General features: G+C 39.5%; 2 protein-coding genes across 2 annotated transcripts in view; one reads left to right on the forward strand and one right to left on the reverse strand.

The window, feature by feature from the left end:
- The window catches only part of LOC133734523 (peroxidase A2-like), an 83,112-nt gene that overhangs the window by 54,966 nt on the left and 9,636 nt on the right, over positions 1-18,510 (reverse strand). The window lies entirely within an intron of this gene.
- LOC133734522 (uncharacterized) lies at positions 8,416-10,254 on the forward strand. Its single transcript, XM_062162154.1, has 2 exons — positions 8,416-9,594; positions 9,888-10,254. Exons 1-2 carry the CDS (start codon positions 8,484-8,486, stop codon positions 9,920-9,922), a joined length of 1,146 nt encoding a protein of 381 aa, XP_062018138.1. The 5' UTR covers positions 8,416-8,483; the 3' UTR covers positions 9,923-10,254.

Genomic DNA, 18,510 nt, shown 5'->3' on the forward strand with positions numbered 1-18,510 from the left:
CACTGCCATAGAAGCAGCATTCTTTTTCCATTTTTGGAAATCAGCAAAGAGTTAATGAGCTATGAGGATGTTGTCCTTAATAGCTCTCCCAGATGCAAAGGCACCCTGGTTAAAAGAGATACACTTTTCTAAAAGTGGCCTTAATCTATTAACGAAAATTTTTGTGATAATTTTATAGCTAACATTACAGACTTATAGGTCTAAAATGTGTCACTAGCTTTGGTTTGTCAATTTTTGGTATAAAATTAATTTTCAATTACAATTAAAAATATGTAATACCCAAATTAAAATTTTAAATTAGTGCCTAATTTTGAGATATGGGCTTGGCCAATCCCGTGCACGATAATAAACGGGTCAGTCGAAGCACAGCCCAAAGCACGAAGAGACCTGCTTAAAATGAGCCGGGCCAACCTGTTTGTCACCATTATTAACAAGGATACGACTGGATACCAACAGGAACTGGACTATGTAAAGAGTTCTAATGGTATGACCGACTATGCATATTTCATGTAAAAAAATACGCCAAACATAAAGTAATTTTTAACGAATATAACAGGAGTATGACCGACCACACATATTCCACATATAATCATACGACGAATGGGGAGCAATCTTCTACCAAAATAACTGAAGAAGTGAAGAACCATGTAACAAAGGTCCAATTCAAAATTCCATCAGAAGAAAGTGCCCAGCCCAAGTCCCCTGGATCCCATTTACGGATCCAAGGATAAGCAGGCCAAACCTCAACAGCCTTCGGCCCCCTAAAAAGGTCCAGGGCCAAACTAAGGCTCAGAATAGAACCAGTCCAAGCCCTGACAAATCCCTTCTTGGCCATCAGAACCCTTGCGCCGCCGTCACCACTTGCCGACATACTATTTCCGACTTCTCTAGATTCCCAAGCTTAGAGGAGTTGGCAATAAGAAATGTATATTTTAAAAAGTTTGAAATTGTGAATGAGATAAGGCCCTTAAAGAGGCTAGATCTAAGCAGAACGAGAATCAAAGAATTGCCTTCATCAGCAATCGGATATCTCGAAAACCTGGAACAGTTAACTTTATCAGGTTGCAACCTTCTTGAACATGTGCCGTGCAACATTTTTGAGTTGCAATATCTACAGCTTCTTGATCTCTCGGATTGCTGTAGTATGCGTACATTTCCAACAAAGTCGACGGAGTTTTCAACTGAATCGACCGGTTTAGAGGACAAGCACTATGCTCCGTTATTCGTGGATTTGAACAGTTGCCGCTATCTGGTAGAAATTACAGAATTTCCGCTAGAAATATATGGCCTAGATGCGAGCTACTGCAGTAGATTGAAAAGAATTTCACAATTATCAAACATTAATTTGGAAGGTAAAAAGTTCAAAATGACTCCTCGGATGAACCTGTTTAGCAACAGTTGAGTTTCTATTATCTGATTATGGCTATATATGTCGCTATCTTCATATGTAGGATGGTATAAAATCCAAACGCTGGGAAAACACAGCAAATGTGCGATATGCTCCAACAGAGGAAGGAATTCGGTGCTGACATATCATCAAAGTATACTATTGAACTTTCCATATGGTGAGAATCTGTATCGGAACTTTTTATCTGCTTATTTTCTTAAATGTTGTTGTATGAGGTGATATAATACTTTTTTTTTTTATTTGTCAATCACACGGTGTCCTCAAAGGCTTCCTAGGCCCAGAGACTAATCCGTGCTCGGGGGATCTTGTCAAAACGCTTCCTCCCCCCTGGCCACCAAGAATATATTGGGATTTAACTCCAATAAGCGTCGGCGGGATTCGAACCCGGGTGTGGGGGTTCCACACCTGGAGGCTCTTACCAACTCGACCACCTGTGGTGGTTGAGGTGATATAATACTGAGGCTACTTATTGCTGTTTTAGTAGGTGTTAACCATTAGAGATGAAGTTTAACGCTAGCACTAACTATGGCTACGTTGTTAATTTGTTATCTTCATGTAAGATAGCACAGATTTTAAAGGGCTAGGAAACCAAACATTGAGATTCGAAGAAAATGCAGGCTAAGATAAGGAGGGAATTTGGTGTCATCACATTATGGAGGTTTCTACAAACATTTAAACTTACCATAAAGTGGAAATCTACATGTGTACGTCTGAGATCTTTTCCTTAGCATATTTTGTCAAGGAGTTTGAATTGATGAGGTCTTGGAATGCTATCCTCATGGACATCATGGAGTTGATAGTCGTCTACATGGATAGACTTGGTAAAGTTGTGATTTTAAATTTAATGATTGTGCCTACTCTGCACTTATCATTGTAGCTTTTGGAATTTTTACTAGGTAAATTTCTTGCTAATATCGGCCTTCACAAGAGTTGAGATGAAGCTAGATATATAGTCCAGTGATATTGCTGACAGAGTGACGGGTAACTGCTTCTTACCGGACTCTCTATTAGGTTTGGTTGGTTGAGGGATTTGTATTCTCAGTGGAGTTTTGTGTATTTATGTGGATAAGTTCTTCCAAAGAGGACATTGGATTCTTGGTAGTTTTGCTGCAATGGATACATCCATGTGTCAATTAAGTCGGTTCTCAGTATTCAGTTATGTACACTATTAATCTCTTTCTTGTAAAGGCGAAGAGGTTGTCCAGTCCTCTCGGCACCTATAAAAAGTAAAAGTTACTTGGTTGGCATTAATGATTTGAGATGGTTGAGTACTTCAGTTGATATTGTCTGATTATGGCAATTTTCCTACCTTCATGTAGGATGCTACAGATTTTTAAGGCCCTGGAAATTTGACGTTGCGAAAACAAAGAAAATGTGGGCTGATATCATATGCTCTTGTGGAGGAAGCTAGGGATCTGGTGCTGACACTGGTATGGGTTATATATTCTGTATCTCTTTGCCTTGAACTTCCCATATATTCTATAAACTCGGTAAGGTGGATTCTAATTAACAAGCTTTTCATGCAAGTATAACAAACTATGGATGCTAGTTTTGAGAGGTCCTATGAGTGTGTATTTATTCCTTTCCATTTATAATGCTGCAAAGAAACACTTTGATCGTGTACTACCAATCTGGATGCCTGTATAACAAGTGGTTTAGTTACAGTCTATCTTTTTGCGCTTTTCTTTATAACATTTTTTTTTTTTACGAGGTACTGAACATGATGCTTTTTTGGTCTGAAGGAGAGCTTAGAATTTGATGAAGCTTGATGGTCATGATATATATGGCTCAAGACAGGTAATTGTTTCTTCTGGAGCTCTGCATTTGGTTAGTGAATTGGCCGGCATTGACAGTGGACCTCTTTTGTATTCTCAGGAGAAATTTGTATCTCTGAGCATATTGAAGGTAGGACAACAGGAGTTTGAACTTGTGAAGCTGCTGCCTTTGAAAAACATCTTATGATTGATGTATAATGCAATGTGAAGTTCATAAAGACACAATCACCATCACATCATCTTGAACTTGATAATCAGGGGAACGAAGACTCCAGTCTTCTATCTGAACATCACAGAATGAGTGGTTTCCGGATGGATGGTCATCCTTTAATTTACGAAAGCAGAATTTGACTGAGGAGGACCTTTGAGGCTTTGAGATGATCTGATTGCAGTCACCGCAGCATCTCTGGTTTTCCAGGGGAATTCGGTGCTGACATATCATGACAGTATTCTATTAAACTTTCCATATGGTGAGAATCTACTATCTGTATCTGAACCTTTTCTCTTTGGTTATTATATATTTTTTGTTGTATGAAGCAATAGAATACTAAGTTTACTTATTTGCAGTTTTAGTTGGTGTTAACCATTAGAGATGAAGTTGAGTTGATATTATCTGACTATGTCTACGTTGATATCTTCCTTTAAAGGACCAGGAAACCAAACATTGAGATTTAAAGAAGATGTGGGCTAAGATGAGGAGGGAATTTGGTGTCATGACATTATGGAGATTTCTATAAACATTTAAACGTGCCATAAAGTGGAAATCTACATGTATCTGAACTTTTTCCTTTTGCATATTTTGTCAAGGAGTTTGAAATGATGAGGCCTCGGAATGCTATCCACATGGACATCATGGAGTTGTAAGGATTTAGGTCATCTACATGGCCGGATAGACTTGGTAAAGTCGATACTATTAGCTTGATGTTAACTTTAATGATGTTGCCTACTCTGAACTTACCATTGCAGCTATTGGATTTTTTTACTAGGTAATACCGTATTGCTAATATTTTCCTTAACAAGAGTTGAGATGAAGCTAGATGGTCCAGATTTTGCTGACCGATTGACAGGTAACTGCTTTTTACTGAAATCTGTAGTCGGTTGCTTGATTGCGGGATTTGTATTCTAAGTGGACAATTGTGTATTCTCAGAGCAATTAGTATCTCATATTCTCAGGGCAAGAGAATTATCTGCTTGATTGACAAGCATGTACAAAGGTGGGCTGGTGCTTTCGAAGAGGACTTTGCATTCTTGGTAGTTTTGCTGCAATGGATACATCATACATTCATATGTCGATTAAGTCAGTTCTCAGTATGTAGTTATGTGTTATGTACACCATAAATCTGTCTCGTAAGATATTGAGTTCCACTTTGCCTTTAATGGTAAAGAGGCTTATATATGTGCTATAAAGTAAAAGTTACTTGGTTGGCATTAATGATCAGAGATGGTGTAGTACTTGAGTTGCTATTGTCTGATTATGGCAATTTCTTACCTTCATGTAGGATGCTACAGATTTTAAGGCCCAGGATATTTGACATTGCAAAAACAAAGAAAATGTGGGCTGATATGATATGCTCCTGTGGAGGAAGGGAGTGGTGCTTATGCCAGTATGGGGTATATATTCTATAGCTCTTTGCTTTGAACTTGCCATATATTCTATAAATTCTGTAAGGTGGTATCTAATCAACAAGCTTGTCATGCAAGTGTGATAATATGTGTGTGTATTCCTTTACTGTTCTATTGCTGCAAAGAAACACTTTGATAATATAATACCAATCTAGATGCACGTATAACAAGTAGTTTAGTTGCAGTCCATGTTTTTGCGCTTTTCTTTGTAACATTTTTCTTTTTACTAGGTACTAAACCTGGTGCTTTGTTGGGCTGAAGAAGAGCTGAGAATTTGATGAAGCTTGATGGTCATGATATATACGGCTCAAGACAGGTAATTGTTTCTTCTAGAGCGCGCTCTGCACCTGGTTAGTGAATTGGAATTGAAAGTTGACCTCTTTCGTATTCTGAGGAGGAATTTGTATCTCTGAGCATTGTTGAAGGTTGGACAACATGTGTTTGAACTTGTGAAGCTGCTGGCTTTGAACAACATCTTATGATTGATGTGAAATGCAATTGAAGTTCATACAGACACAATTAAATCTCTCTCGCTAATCGGATTATCTACTTAGACAAGCTCAGATCCCTTGATCTTGAACTCAGATGCCTTTGTTCTTGTATCTGATGCCTTTATATAGGCCTTGCTCTTCATGGCAGGCTGTAGGTGTGAAGAAATGAAAAGCAAAGTCATGCTTCATCAATTCATGACAAAGACTCCAAGTCTCCAACCACCATCTTGTACTACAATTGTTTCTCATCTTCAACAAAAACTGCTCTGTCCTATAGCTCTACGGCTCTACCATGTAGCTATAGCCTTCTTCAATTAATGGGTCACCAAAGCAATAGTTTCTCATGCTTTCTTCATGTGTAATTCACCACATGGTTTCTCACCTCCAATTAAGGAGGGACTCACCCTAGCTTAATTTCCAAAAAAAAAAAAAAAAAAATGGTTCTCTTAGCTTCCTCTTTCTTTAAAACAGAAACTTCCTGTTTGTATGTCTAATTCCAATCTTCATTTTTCTTTTGCAGGTATTTTTTTATCAATAAGGCAAGCAGTACCTCCAAAATTAGGTTGGATCAGGACTTCATGTGCTGTTGAAGTTGTATAAAGGTTCAGTGAAAAACAGAAATTGAGCTCGTGCAAATGTGTGGGCAGCTGTGAATAATACACAACTAACCTCTTCAGTCTTCACTGAAATAAGCATCATTTATTTGCTTCACTTTCTTTTCTTACTGGATAGTGCAACCAGATAAATGGTTTTGAGTCCTACATGTGACTTGGACTTGGTTGTCGGTGCTTGAAGCTGGAGCTGGAAGGGCTGCATTGGCGGTGGTTAGAATTGCCGTTGTTCCATCCCTTCTTTCCCTATGAGCACGTCTTAGTCTACTTGAAATCTTAAATTTAATTATATCGCTTTTGAAGCGAAAATTCTTCCCTGCTCCGAGTATACCATGCTTGGGCACGTCAGCATGTTATGGACCGTCGGATATATACTCTTTAATCTAATGGTTGAGGATCTTAACCGGCTGACCCGCTAACCATTTTATATAATTGAAAAAGTTACCGTGTAAGAAACAAATAACAACTTTTACATTTTAAAAAAAAACGCTGCCATTGTTTTGTTGTTTTTTCTTTCCCTTATCTTTTCCTCCCTCCGCAATCTGCATCTTCTTCTTCCATTTGCTTCTGTAGTTAATCAATTTGAGAATCAGGGTTTCTTCTCTATTGTAACCATGAAGCAGATCCCTTGGAAATAGAAATTCAATTCAATTTCTTCATCTTCTGCTTCAAAAAATTCAACCCCACTCTCCTAAATCAAAAGCTATTCAACTTCATTGTTCTTGATCCTGGTCTATAATGATTCTCTTCCACCAAAGGTAAAATTCATGATCCATAAAAATCCCTCTCATACTAGCGAGTAGCGACATTCTTGATTTTTTGGCGACATATTACTCGCCCCACTTCCATAGCTCACAGCAATAAGTTCTGGGCATGAACAGACTGGCAAAGGAACACCTGGTGTTGGGCAAGTTGCAGGAGGGGGAAGAGAAACAGAGACGAAAAGAAGAGGAGTGAGAATGTTAACCGAAAAAAAAAAAAAAAGAGGAGTGAGAAGACGGGCACGATTAAGAGGAGTGGTGGATCGCATTGATCGAGGTTAATACGACGACAAACGAAATAATTTTTTTTGCATGGAACCTATCACTATGCGCTAAATACATGAGTAAAATGGGATCCACCATTGTATATTTTTTATTTCTCGAATTGCATAAAACTTGATATGTCTACTAGTGTTGTTTATTAAATTTATTGCTCAAAGGAAATATATCTTCAAAAAATCATATCATTTAGGAAAAAAATATATAGAAAATCGACCGCTAGATGTAATGATTGAAATATTTTACGCCTATGGTGAAAAATTGGACCACTGCAATAGCCATTTAAGCCCCTTATATGCCTTAACTAATGTTGTTTAATTTGTTTTAGACATATAAGGATTTTGTGTGATTCATATACCAAACATTGAGATTCAAAGAAAATGGAGGCTAAGATAAGGAGGGACTTTGGGTTCATCACATTATGGAGGCTTCTATAAGGGCAACTCCAACCAAGGGGTGCCAAACTCAAATTTTGCCAAATATAGGACTTTTCTTCTCCAACCCACCAAAAACCCATGATCTGGTCTTATAAATATAAGACTTGGGGCCATTTGAAGTCTCAAATTTGAGACTTTTCCAAGACCAGGACTGATCACTGTACATGGGGCCAGCCCATTTGCTGTCTCAGCCCAAAGGATGAAGAAACGCGTTAGGGAGGGAAACTAAAGGAGACGCGCGCGCCAGGGAGGGAAACTGAAGGAGACGTGCGCGCCAGACGCTGGAGAGAGAAGAAGGCCTGCTTTTCAGTCTGCAGACGTGGGGCCCGCCTGTTGTTCTGTCCCCTGGTGACCGTTGGAACCCCCAACGGTCAGGAAATCCAACGTTCATGATTGATCAGGTTTAAAAATGGACGGTCGGATGTTGCCTTTTTTTTTTTTTTTTACTGAACGGATGTATTTCGATCTGATGGCTCAGATCTGATGGCTCAAAATTATACTCATATTATATTTTAGTCTAGAATAGTAAAAATAGCACCCCCATGGTTGGAGATGAGAATTGAGTCCTATATGAATAGTGCAACAATGGGGTGCTAAAATGAGAATAGCACCCCCAAATGGTGTCCATGGTTGGAGTTGCCCTAAGCATTTAAACTTGCCATAAAGTGGAAATCTACATGTGTCTGAACTTCTTTCCTTTGCATATTTTGTCCAGGAGTTTGAATTGATGAGGTCTTGGAATGCTATCCTCATGGACATAATGGAGTTGATAAGGATTTAGGTCGTCTACATGGATAGACTTGGTAAAGTTGTGATTTTAAATTTAATGATTGTGTTGAGAATATTATGTAATTAGTTGAGAATATTATGTAATTAAGAACAGATTTCTTGTATCTTTATTTGTATCCCTAGATTATAGGGTTTCCTTGTTGATCAAGGTTGTATATCTGTATATATTGGTGATTATCAATAGAAGAAATAACAATTCAGTCACAATTATAATCCTTTTATGGTATCAGAGCAGGCAACGTCCTGACTCTTCTTTCTTCTGCAAATTCTTTTGCAGCCTTTATCCTTCTTCGTTTTCCCTAACCCTCCATGGCTGGAGACGATATATTTTCTGAAACTCCCAATGGTGGCAGCGGCACCAGCGGCACCTCCTCTGATGAATCTGCAAATCCGCTTTTCCTCCATCATTCAGACCATCCCGGTCTCATCCTTGTCTCCAAGAAATTGACAGGAGACAATTACAACTCATGGTGTCGTGCCATGAGGATCTCCTTGAGTGCGAAGAATAAGACCGGATTCATCACCGGTGCAATCAAAGAACCATCTGCAATCAAGAAACCAGAGGAGCATGCTCTATGGCAGCGATGCAACGACATGGTCTTGTCCTGGATTCTCAATTCTCTTGAACCAGACCTTGCTGACTCGGTTCTCTCCTGCACAACACCTCATGCAATTTGGGAGGACCTTAGGGAACGCTTTGCCTTGGGAAACGCCCCACGTATCTTCCAGGTTCAAAGAGACATCTACAAGATTGAACAAGGCCAATTGTCAATCGCTGCTTATTATACCAAGTTGAAAGCACTTTGGGATGAACTTGCCTCATACAATACAGTGGAGAATTGCACTTGTGGGGCACAGAATGACCGCACCAAACTCATGCAATTCCTTATGGGCTTGAATGAATCGTATGCAGGTACTCGTGGTCAAATTTTACTAATGAATCCATTACCTTCTGTGAGACAGGCCTATGCTTCAGTAACTCAGGAAGAGAAGCAGCGAGAACTTGGCGTTGCTGCCCTTGCTCCATCCAATGCAGCAGCAATGGCCATTCGTAACTATCCCAGGCCAGGATTGATACCTCGTCGCAATCCTGGCAATCAAGGCAGCAGTTCTCGCAATCGCACTCCAGTTCAATGCACCTATTGTGACAAATTTTATCATACTGAGGAGACTTGTCACAGGAAACATGGCTTTCCACCTGGTCATCGGCTCTATAAACGCTATCCACAACAAGGAAATCGACCTCCACCACACAATGATGCCTCTGTTAATCATGTTGATTGCACACCTTCATTTAAGGAGCTGCAAGCCACACTTCCCAACCTGACTGAAGATCAATACACTCAGGTTATTGCTGCATTGAATCCGAAGCCGCCAACTCCTCAGGCTAATGCCGCTTCTGCTACAGAGTTTGCTTCAGGTTTGTCTTTGGTGGATCCTAATCGATGGATAATCGATAGTGGAGCAACTCACCACATTATTAATGCACCACATCTTTTTACTAGCCATAAGAATGCATCTTTTCCTTCTGTTTCTTTGCCTAGTGGAGCCAAGGCCAACATCACTATGAAAGGGTCAATTACCATTAATAATGCAGTTTTGCGGGATGTGCTTTGTGTTCCCTCATTCGATGTCAATTTGATGTCTGTTGGACGCACTATAGATGATTTGCACTGTTCAGTAACTTTTTTCCCTTCTTGGTGTATTTTGCAGGATTTGGCTACGAGGATGATGATTGGTGTGGGTAAGCGACGTGGAAATTTATACTATCTTGTGGCGTTGTCTTCCTCCATTCCTACCACACATCCCTTTGCCGGTCACATCACCATACCATCTGATCTCTGGCATCGCCGCTTGGGACACCCCTCTCCTGCTCGTTTACAATTTCTAGCCAAGAATTCTCTTTCTTTTGATTTTGATTCTAGTCATCAATGTGCGGTTTGTCCTTTAGCTAAACAGACCCGCCAACCTTTTCCTTCTAGTTCAATAAAAACTTCTCGATGTTTTTCCCTTATTCATTGTGATATTTGGGGACGTCATAAGACTCCTTCTCTTAATGGTGCTCATTATTTTTTGACTATAGTAGATGATTTTTCTCGTTTTACATGGGTTTTTCTCATGCGTCACAAAAGTGAGACGCAGCATTTACTTCGACATTTTTTTGCCTATGTTAAAACTCAATTTAATACCCATGTTCAGCAATTTCATTCCGATAATGGTGCTGAATTTCTTTCTTTACGCAACTTCTTTCAAGATCAAGGAGTCATTTTTCAGCATTCTTGCGTTTACACACCTCAACAAAATGGTGTTGTTGAGCGCAAGCACCGACACCTCCTAGAAGTTGCTCGAGCTCTTCGTTTTCAATCTCATTTACCTCTTCAATTTTGGGGTGAATGTCTTCTCACCGCTGCCTACACCATTAATAGGCTGCCCACTCTTTTACTTCACAAGAAAACTCCTTTTGAGGTACTTTATAATAAACCTCCTGATTATTCTCGAATGCGTGTTTTTGGATGTGTAGCTTTTGCTACTTCTGTCAATCCTTCATCAAAATTTTCTCCACGTGCTCATAAATGTATTTTCCTTGGATATCCGATTGGTCAGAAAGCATATAAGTTATATAATCTTGAAACCAAAAAGATTTTTACAAATCGTGATGTTATTTTTTTGGAGGATACTTTCCCTTTTCAATCCTCTTCTCAAGGGCTTTCGTCATCTTCTCCTCCTTCCTTGTCGCTTCCTGTTCCTATCCTTGACAACACCATCTCAAATCAACCACCTCCAGCTCCTCCCTCTTCATCTCTGGCACCTGCGTCGCCCAGGATTGATACCTCGTCGCAATCCCAGCCCCGGATTGATACCTCGTCGCAATCCCAGCCCAGGATTGATCCCTCGTTACAATCCTCCAGCTCCCCTCCTTCCTCTCCTCTTTTGTTCGACACGGATACTTCTGTCCTCAATCCTATTGACCAACCTGTTGTTCCAATTGAACAACCTGCCATTGAACCTCCTCCTTTGGCCGACCAAGATCCTATCCTTGCTCCGCGACGCTCACAACGCCCACATGTTCCTAATGTCCGTCTCAAGGACTACGTCTGCTCGCAAGTGATTTTGCCTCCACACACTTTGTCATCTCCTCCGCCGAATCCTCTCAAAGGTACACGCTATCCTCTCTGCAATTTCATCTCTTATCAGCGTTATTCACCGCTGCACCTATCCTATGTTGCTGCTATTAGTAGGGATGAGGAGCCTACTTCTTATGCTCAAGCTGCTTCTGATCCTAAATGGCAAACCGCCATGGATGCCGAGCTTGCCGCTCTTGTTGCCAATAATACTTGGACTCTTGTTCCTCTTCCTCCTGGCCAACGCCCTATTGCATGTAAGTGGGTATACTGGATTAAACGTAAGGCAGATGGTTCTATTGAGCGTTATAAAGCTCGTCTGGTTGCCAAGGGTTTTACACAGGCTGCAGGCATCGATTACCATGATACCTTTTCCCCCACTGCAAAGATGATTACTGTCCGTTGTGTTCTTGCTCTTGCAGCCTGTCAAGCCTGGTCCCTTCATCAACTTGACGTTAATAATGCCTTTCTTAATGGGGATCTCCATGAAGAACTGTATATGTCACCTCCTCCTGGTCTTCGGCGACAGGGGGAGAATTATGTTTGTCGCCTCAACAAGTCCTTGTATGGTTTGAAACAGGCATCACGGCAATGGTTTGCTAAATTCACTGAGACGATACTTTCTGCTGGTTTCACTCAATCAAAGGCTGACTATTCCCTCTTCATTCAGAAGGTTGGTAATTCCCTTACGGTATTGTTGATTTATGTTGATGATATTCTCATCACTGGGAATAATCTGGACTCTATTAAGGCTCTTAAACAATTTCTACATACCCGTTTTAGAATTAAAGACTTGGGTGATCTTAAGTATTTCCTTGGGATTGAAATTGCTCGTTCAGGAAAAGGTATATATTTGTCCCAAAGGAAGTATGCATTGGAAATCATCAAGGATACCGGTTTTTTGGGTGCCAAACCTGTTGAGTTTCCAATGGAAGAAACAAAATTGTCAAATAAGGGAGACTTGCTTAAGGATCCGGCAGCATATAGGCGTTTGGTTGGCCGCCTCATATATCTCACCATCACCAGACCTGACATTACCTATTCAGTTCATGTTTTAAGCAGATTTATGCATGAGCCACGTTTACATCATATGGCTGCAGCACTTCGGGTTGTCAGGTATTTAAAGTCATGTCCTGGTCAAGGCCTTCTTTTGCATAGTGAAAACGATTTAAGTTTGAGAGCTTTTTGTGATTCTGATTGGGCGGGTTGTCCCATTACTCGCCGTTCTACCACTGGCTATTGCGTGTTCCTGGGAAAATCTCTTATTTCATGGCGCACCAAAAGGCAGAAAACAGTCTCTTTATCAAGTGCTGAAGCTGAATATAGAGCTATGGCAGGTACATGCTGTGAGCTTACTTGGTTGCAAAACTTGTTTGCTGATTTGCACATACCTATTGCCAAACCTGCCATGTTATATTGTGATAATCAAGTAGCTTTACACATTGCTGCAAATCCAGTTTTTCATGAAAGAACTCGTCACATTGAGATGGACTGTCACTTCATTCGTGACAAGATAGTTGATGGGTCCGTTCGCACTAGATTCGTTGGAACCTTGCAGCAATTGGCAGACATTTTCACAAAAGCGTTGGGCAAAGAAAGGTTTAAGAATTTGTTGCACAAGTTGGGAGTTCTTGACATCCACTCTCCAACTTGAGGGGGAGTGTTGAGAATATTACGTAATTAGTTGAGAATATTATGTAATTAAGAACAGATTTCTTGTATCTTTATTTGTATCCCTAGATTATAGGGTTTCCTTGTTGATCAAGGTTGTATATCTGTATATATTGGTGATTATCAATAGAAGAAATAACAATTCAGTCACAATTATAATACTTTTAGATTGTGCCTACTCTGCACTTATCATTGTAGCTTTTGGAATTTTTACTAGGTAAATTTCTTGCTAATATCGGCCTTCACAAGAGTTGAGATGAAGCTAGATATATAGTCCAGTGATATTGCTGACAGAGTGACGGGTAACTGCTTCTTACTGGACTCTCTATTAGGTTTGGTTGGTTGAGGGATTTGTATTCTCAGTGGAGTTTTGTGTATTTATGTGGATAAGTTCTTCCAAAGAGGACATTGGATTCTTGGTAGTTTTGCTGCAATGGATACATCCATGTGTCAATTAAGTCGGTTCTCAGTATTCAGTTATGTACACTATTAATCTCTTTCTTGTAAGGTGAAGAGGTTGTCCAGTCCTCTCGGCACCTATAAAAAGTAAAAGTTACTTGGTTGGCATTAATGATTTGAGATGGTTGAGTACTTCAGTTGATCTTGTCTGATTATGGCAATTTTCCTACCTTCATGTAGGATGCTACAGATTTTTAAGGCCCTGGAAATTTGACGTTGCGAAAACAAAGAAAATGTGGGCTGATATCATATGCTCTTGTGGAGGAAGCTAGGGATCTGGTGCTGACACTAGTATGGGTTATATATTCTATATCTCTTTGCCTTGAACTTCCCATATATTCTATAAACTCTGTAAGGTGGATTCTAATTAACAAGCTTTTCATGCAAGTATAACAAACTATGGATGCTAGTTTTGAGAGGTCCTATGAGTGTGTATTTATTCCTTTCCATTTATAATGCTGCAAAGAAACACTTTGATCGTGTACTACCAATCTGGATGCCTGTATAACAAGTGGTTTAGTTACAGTCTATCTTTTTGCGCTTTTCTTTATAACATTTTTTTTTTTTTTACAAGGTACTGAACATGATGCTTTTTTGGTCTGAAGGAGAGCTGAGAATTTGATGAAGCTTGACGGTCATGATATATATGGCTCAAGACAGGTAATTGTTTCTTCTAGAGCTCTGCATTTGGTTAGTGAATTGGCCTGCATTGACAGTGGACCTCTTTTGTATTCTCAGGAGAAATTTGTATCTCTGAGCATATTGAAGGTAGGACAACAGGATCGGAGTTTGAACTTGTGAAGCTGCTGCCTTTGAAAAAACATCTTATGATTGATGTATAATGCAATGTGAAGTTCATACAGACACAATCACCATCACATCATCTTGAACTTGATAATCAGGGGAACGAAGACTCCAGTCTTCTATCTGAACATCACAGAATGAGTGGTTTCCGGATGGATGGTCATCCTTTAATTTACGAAAGCAGAATTTGACTGAGGAGGACCTTTGAGGCTTTGAGATGATCTGATTGCAGTCACTGCAGTATCTCTGGTTTTCCAGGGGAATTCAGTGCTGACATATCATGACAGTATTCTATTAAACTTTCCATATGGTGAGAATCTACTATCTGTATCTGAACCTTTTCTCTTTGTTTATTTTATATTTTTTGTTGTATGAAGCAATAGAATACTAAGTTTACTTATTTGCAGTTTTAGTTGGTGTTAACCATTAGAGATGAAGTTGAGTTGATATTATCTGACTATGTCTACATTGGTATCTTCCTTTAAAGGGCCAGGAAACCAAACATTGAGATTTAAAGAAGATGTGGGCTAAGATGAGGAGGGAATTTGGTGTCATCACTGTCATGACATTATGGAGATTTCTATGAACATTTAAACGTGCCATAAAGTGGAAATCTACATGTATCTGAACTTTTTTCTTTTGCATATTTTGTCAAGGAGTTTGAATTGATGAGGCCTTGGAATGCTATCCACATGGACATCATGGAGTTGTAAGGATTTAGGTCATCTACATGGCCGGATAGACTTGGTAAAGTCGATACTAATAGCTTGATGTTAACTTTAATGATTTTGCCTACTCTGAACTTACCATTGCAGCTATTGGATTTTTTTACTTGGTAATACCGTATTGCTAATATTTTCCTTAACAAGAGTTGAGATGAAGCTAGATGGTCCAGATTTTGCTGACCGATTGACAGGTAATTAACTGCTTTTTACTGAAATCTGTAGTCGGTTGCTTGATTGAGGGATTTGTATTCTAAGTGGACAATTGTGTATTCTCAGAGCAATTAGTATCTCATATTCTCAGGGCAAGTGTTGCCTCTGAAAATCACTTCGGCTAAGATAGCCGAGAGATCAAGGAACAAACGTCCTTCTCGATGAATAGGTTGCGGGGCGTGCCAGCACACGGCCAAAAGGTCAAGTGTGCAATTGTAGATGTAGTAGATGTAGTGCACGTGTTCTGACTTCGTCAAGCGACTGAAAGCCGAGGAAGGAACAATCTCGGCTAAGGGTTCGATGCCTTTGGAAACAAGGACTTTCGGGTTGTTCAATGGATGAGGCGAATGATGATTGGTAACCGAACAATTACGTTAAACTACTCCTAGTGCATAAACGTAGAGTATGATAACAGAAGAGCGAAGAAGTAAACTCTAGACTAAGTGCATAAAGGTAAAGAGCATAAACACAATAGTAAAAGAGTAAGGAAGTAAACTCCAAATTAAGTGCAGAAAAATAAAGAACAAGAAAATAAATTGCAAGAAACTAAATGAACGATAACGTAAATAGCGAAAAAGTAAACGGCTTGAAGAATAAAACTATCAACTATTACCAAAAAGTAGCAAAGGAAACAATTGAAATATCGATACTAGGTTACAAGGAAAACGAAGGGAAATGACTTGAACTAGCAGAGCTAACAACTAAGAATTGAAAAGACAACGAAACTAATCTGGAGCTAAGAAAAATAAAAATAAACCCATGATGGAGTTTTGGCTGGAGTTGTGTGTGTGTCTTGTCTTCTGTCGATGCTTCTATTTATATTGGCTACTCTGTGGCTTGAACTGATCTCTTGGCTCTTTGAAGTTGAGTGGAATTCGGCCTCCTCTTGACTCAGTGACTCTATCTTGCTTTGGCTCCATCACTTATCATCGGCTGACTTGACGCTGGACTCTATCTGGATCGGCTCTAATAGTCGTCATCAACGGCTGTAATTAATCTTGAAGTAGGCTATCTTGGATTGAACTCTCCTTATAGGCTAACGAACTTTAATTCGATTGAAATATTAAATTGATCAAATTTTATCTTTATCGCTTATCGGCCTCTCTGACAATCGGCCATTATCTTTCTAAGTTGAGTTCAAGTTGGAAACTGACTAGAGTGATTTGAACAATTGGCCGATGGGCTTTTAGACAATAAATCTCTTTTCGAATTGACGTCTACGGGCCGGCCGATAACCAAGAGCATAACTTTATCTGACTTGTCTTGGACGAAATGAACTGTCCAATTATTCATCAGCCACTATTTCTGGCTACCGGCCCAAATTACTTGTTGAGTGGCTCATTGTAACTAGAAATCATTCAATAACTATGCACATTAGCTACGTTCGAGTGGCCATGCAAATGTGGGTACAAACAGCAAGAGAATTATCTACTTGATTGACAAGCATGTACAAAGGTGGGCTGGTGCTTTCAAAGAGGACTTTGCATTCTTGGTAGTTTTGCTGCAATGGATACATCATACATTCATATGTCGATTAAGTCAGTTCTCAGTATGTAGTTATGTGTTATGTACACCATAAATCTGTCTCGTAAGATATTGAGTTCCACTTTGCCTTTAATGGTAATTAAAGAGGTTGTCCAGTCCTCTCTGCACTTATATATGTGCTATAAAGTAAAAGTTACTTGGTTGGCATTAATGATCAGAGATGGTGTAGTACTTGAGTTGCTATTGTCTGATTATGGCAATTTCTTACCTTCATGTAGGATGCTACAGATTTTTAAGGCCCAGGATATTTGACATTGCAAAAACAAAGAAAATGTGGGCTGATATGATATGCTCCTGTGGAGGAAGGGAGTGGTGCTGAAGCTAGTATGGGGTATATATTCTATAGCTCTTTGCTTTGAACTTGCCATATATTCTATAAATTCTGTAAGGTGGTATCTAATGATCAACAAGCTTGTCATGCAAGTGTGATAATATGTGTGTGTATTCCTTTACTGTTCTATTGCTGCAAAGAAACACTTTGATAATATACTACCAATCTAGATGCATGTATAACAAGTGGTTTAGTTACAGTCCATGTTTTTGCGCTTTTCTTTGTAACATTTTTCTTTTTACTAGGTACTAAACCTGGTGCTTTGTTGGGCTGAAGAAGAGCTGAGAATTTGATGACTTGATGGTCATGATATATACGGCTCAAGACAGGTAATTGTTTCTTCTAGAGCTCTGCACCTGGTTAGTGAATTGGAATTGAAAGTTGACCTCTTTCGTATTCTGAGGAGGAATTTGTATCTCTGAGCATTGTTGAAGGTTGGACAACATGTGTTTGAACTTGTGAAGCTGCTGGCTTTGAACAACATCTTATGATTGATGTGAAATATATGCAATTGAAGTTCATACAGACACAATCAAATCTCTCTCGCTAATCGGATTATCTACTTAGACAAGCTCAGATCCCTTGATCTTGAACTCAGATGCCTTTGTTCTTGTATCTGATGCCTTTATATAGGCCTCGCTCTTCATGGCAGGCACAGGTGTGAAGAAATGAAAAGCAAAGTCATGCTTTTCCATTTCTTACGTTCTATGTTTTCAGGTTAACATTAATTGCATGTTTCCTTCATCAATTCATGACAAAGACTCCAAGTCTCCAATACCACCATCTTGTACTACAATTGTTTCTCATCTTCAACAAAAACTGCTCTGTCCTATAGCTCTACCATGTAGCTATAGCCTTCTTCAATTAATGGGTCACCAAAGCAATAGTTTCTCATGCTTTCTTCATGTGTAATTCACCACATGGTTTCTCACCTCCAATTAAGGAGGGACTCACCCTAGCTTAATTTCCCAAAAAAAAAAAGTTCTCTTAGCTTCCTTTTTCTTTAAAACAGAAACTTCCTGTTTGTATGACTAATTCCAATCTTCATTTTTCTTTTGCAGGTATTTTTTTATCAATAAGGCAAGCAGTACGTACCTCCAAAAGTAGGTTGGATCAGGACTTCCTGTGCTGTTGAAGTTGTATAAAGGTTCAGTGAAAAACAGAAATTGGGCTCGTGCACATGTGTGGGCAGCTGTGAATAATGCACAACTAGCCTCTTCACTGAAATAAGCATCATTTATTTTCTTCACTTTCTTTTCTTACTGGATAGTGCAGCCAGATAAGTGGTTTTGAGTCCTAGATGTGACTTGGACTTGAATGTCGATGGTTGAAGCTGAAGCTGAAGCTGGAAGGGCTGCATTGGCGGTGGTTAGATTTGCCGTTGTTCCATCCCTTCTTCCTAGTAGGAGAGTCCATAAGGAGAAGCTTCCAGACTGTAACCATAAGTTGGTTATCGACTTACACAAGTT

The sequence above is a fragment of the Rosa rugosa genome, chromosome 2, assembly GCF_958449725.1.
Source record: "Rosa rugosa chromosome 2, drRosRugo1.1, whole genome shotgun sequence".
In the NCBI taxonomy this organism is placed as follows: Eukaryota; Viridiplantae; Streptophyta; class Magnoliopsida; order Rosales; family Rosaceae; genus Rosa; species Rosa rugosa.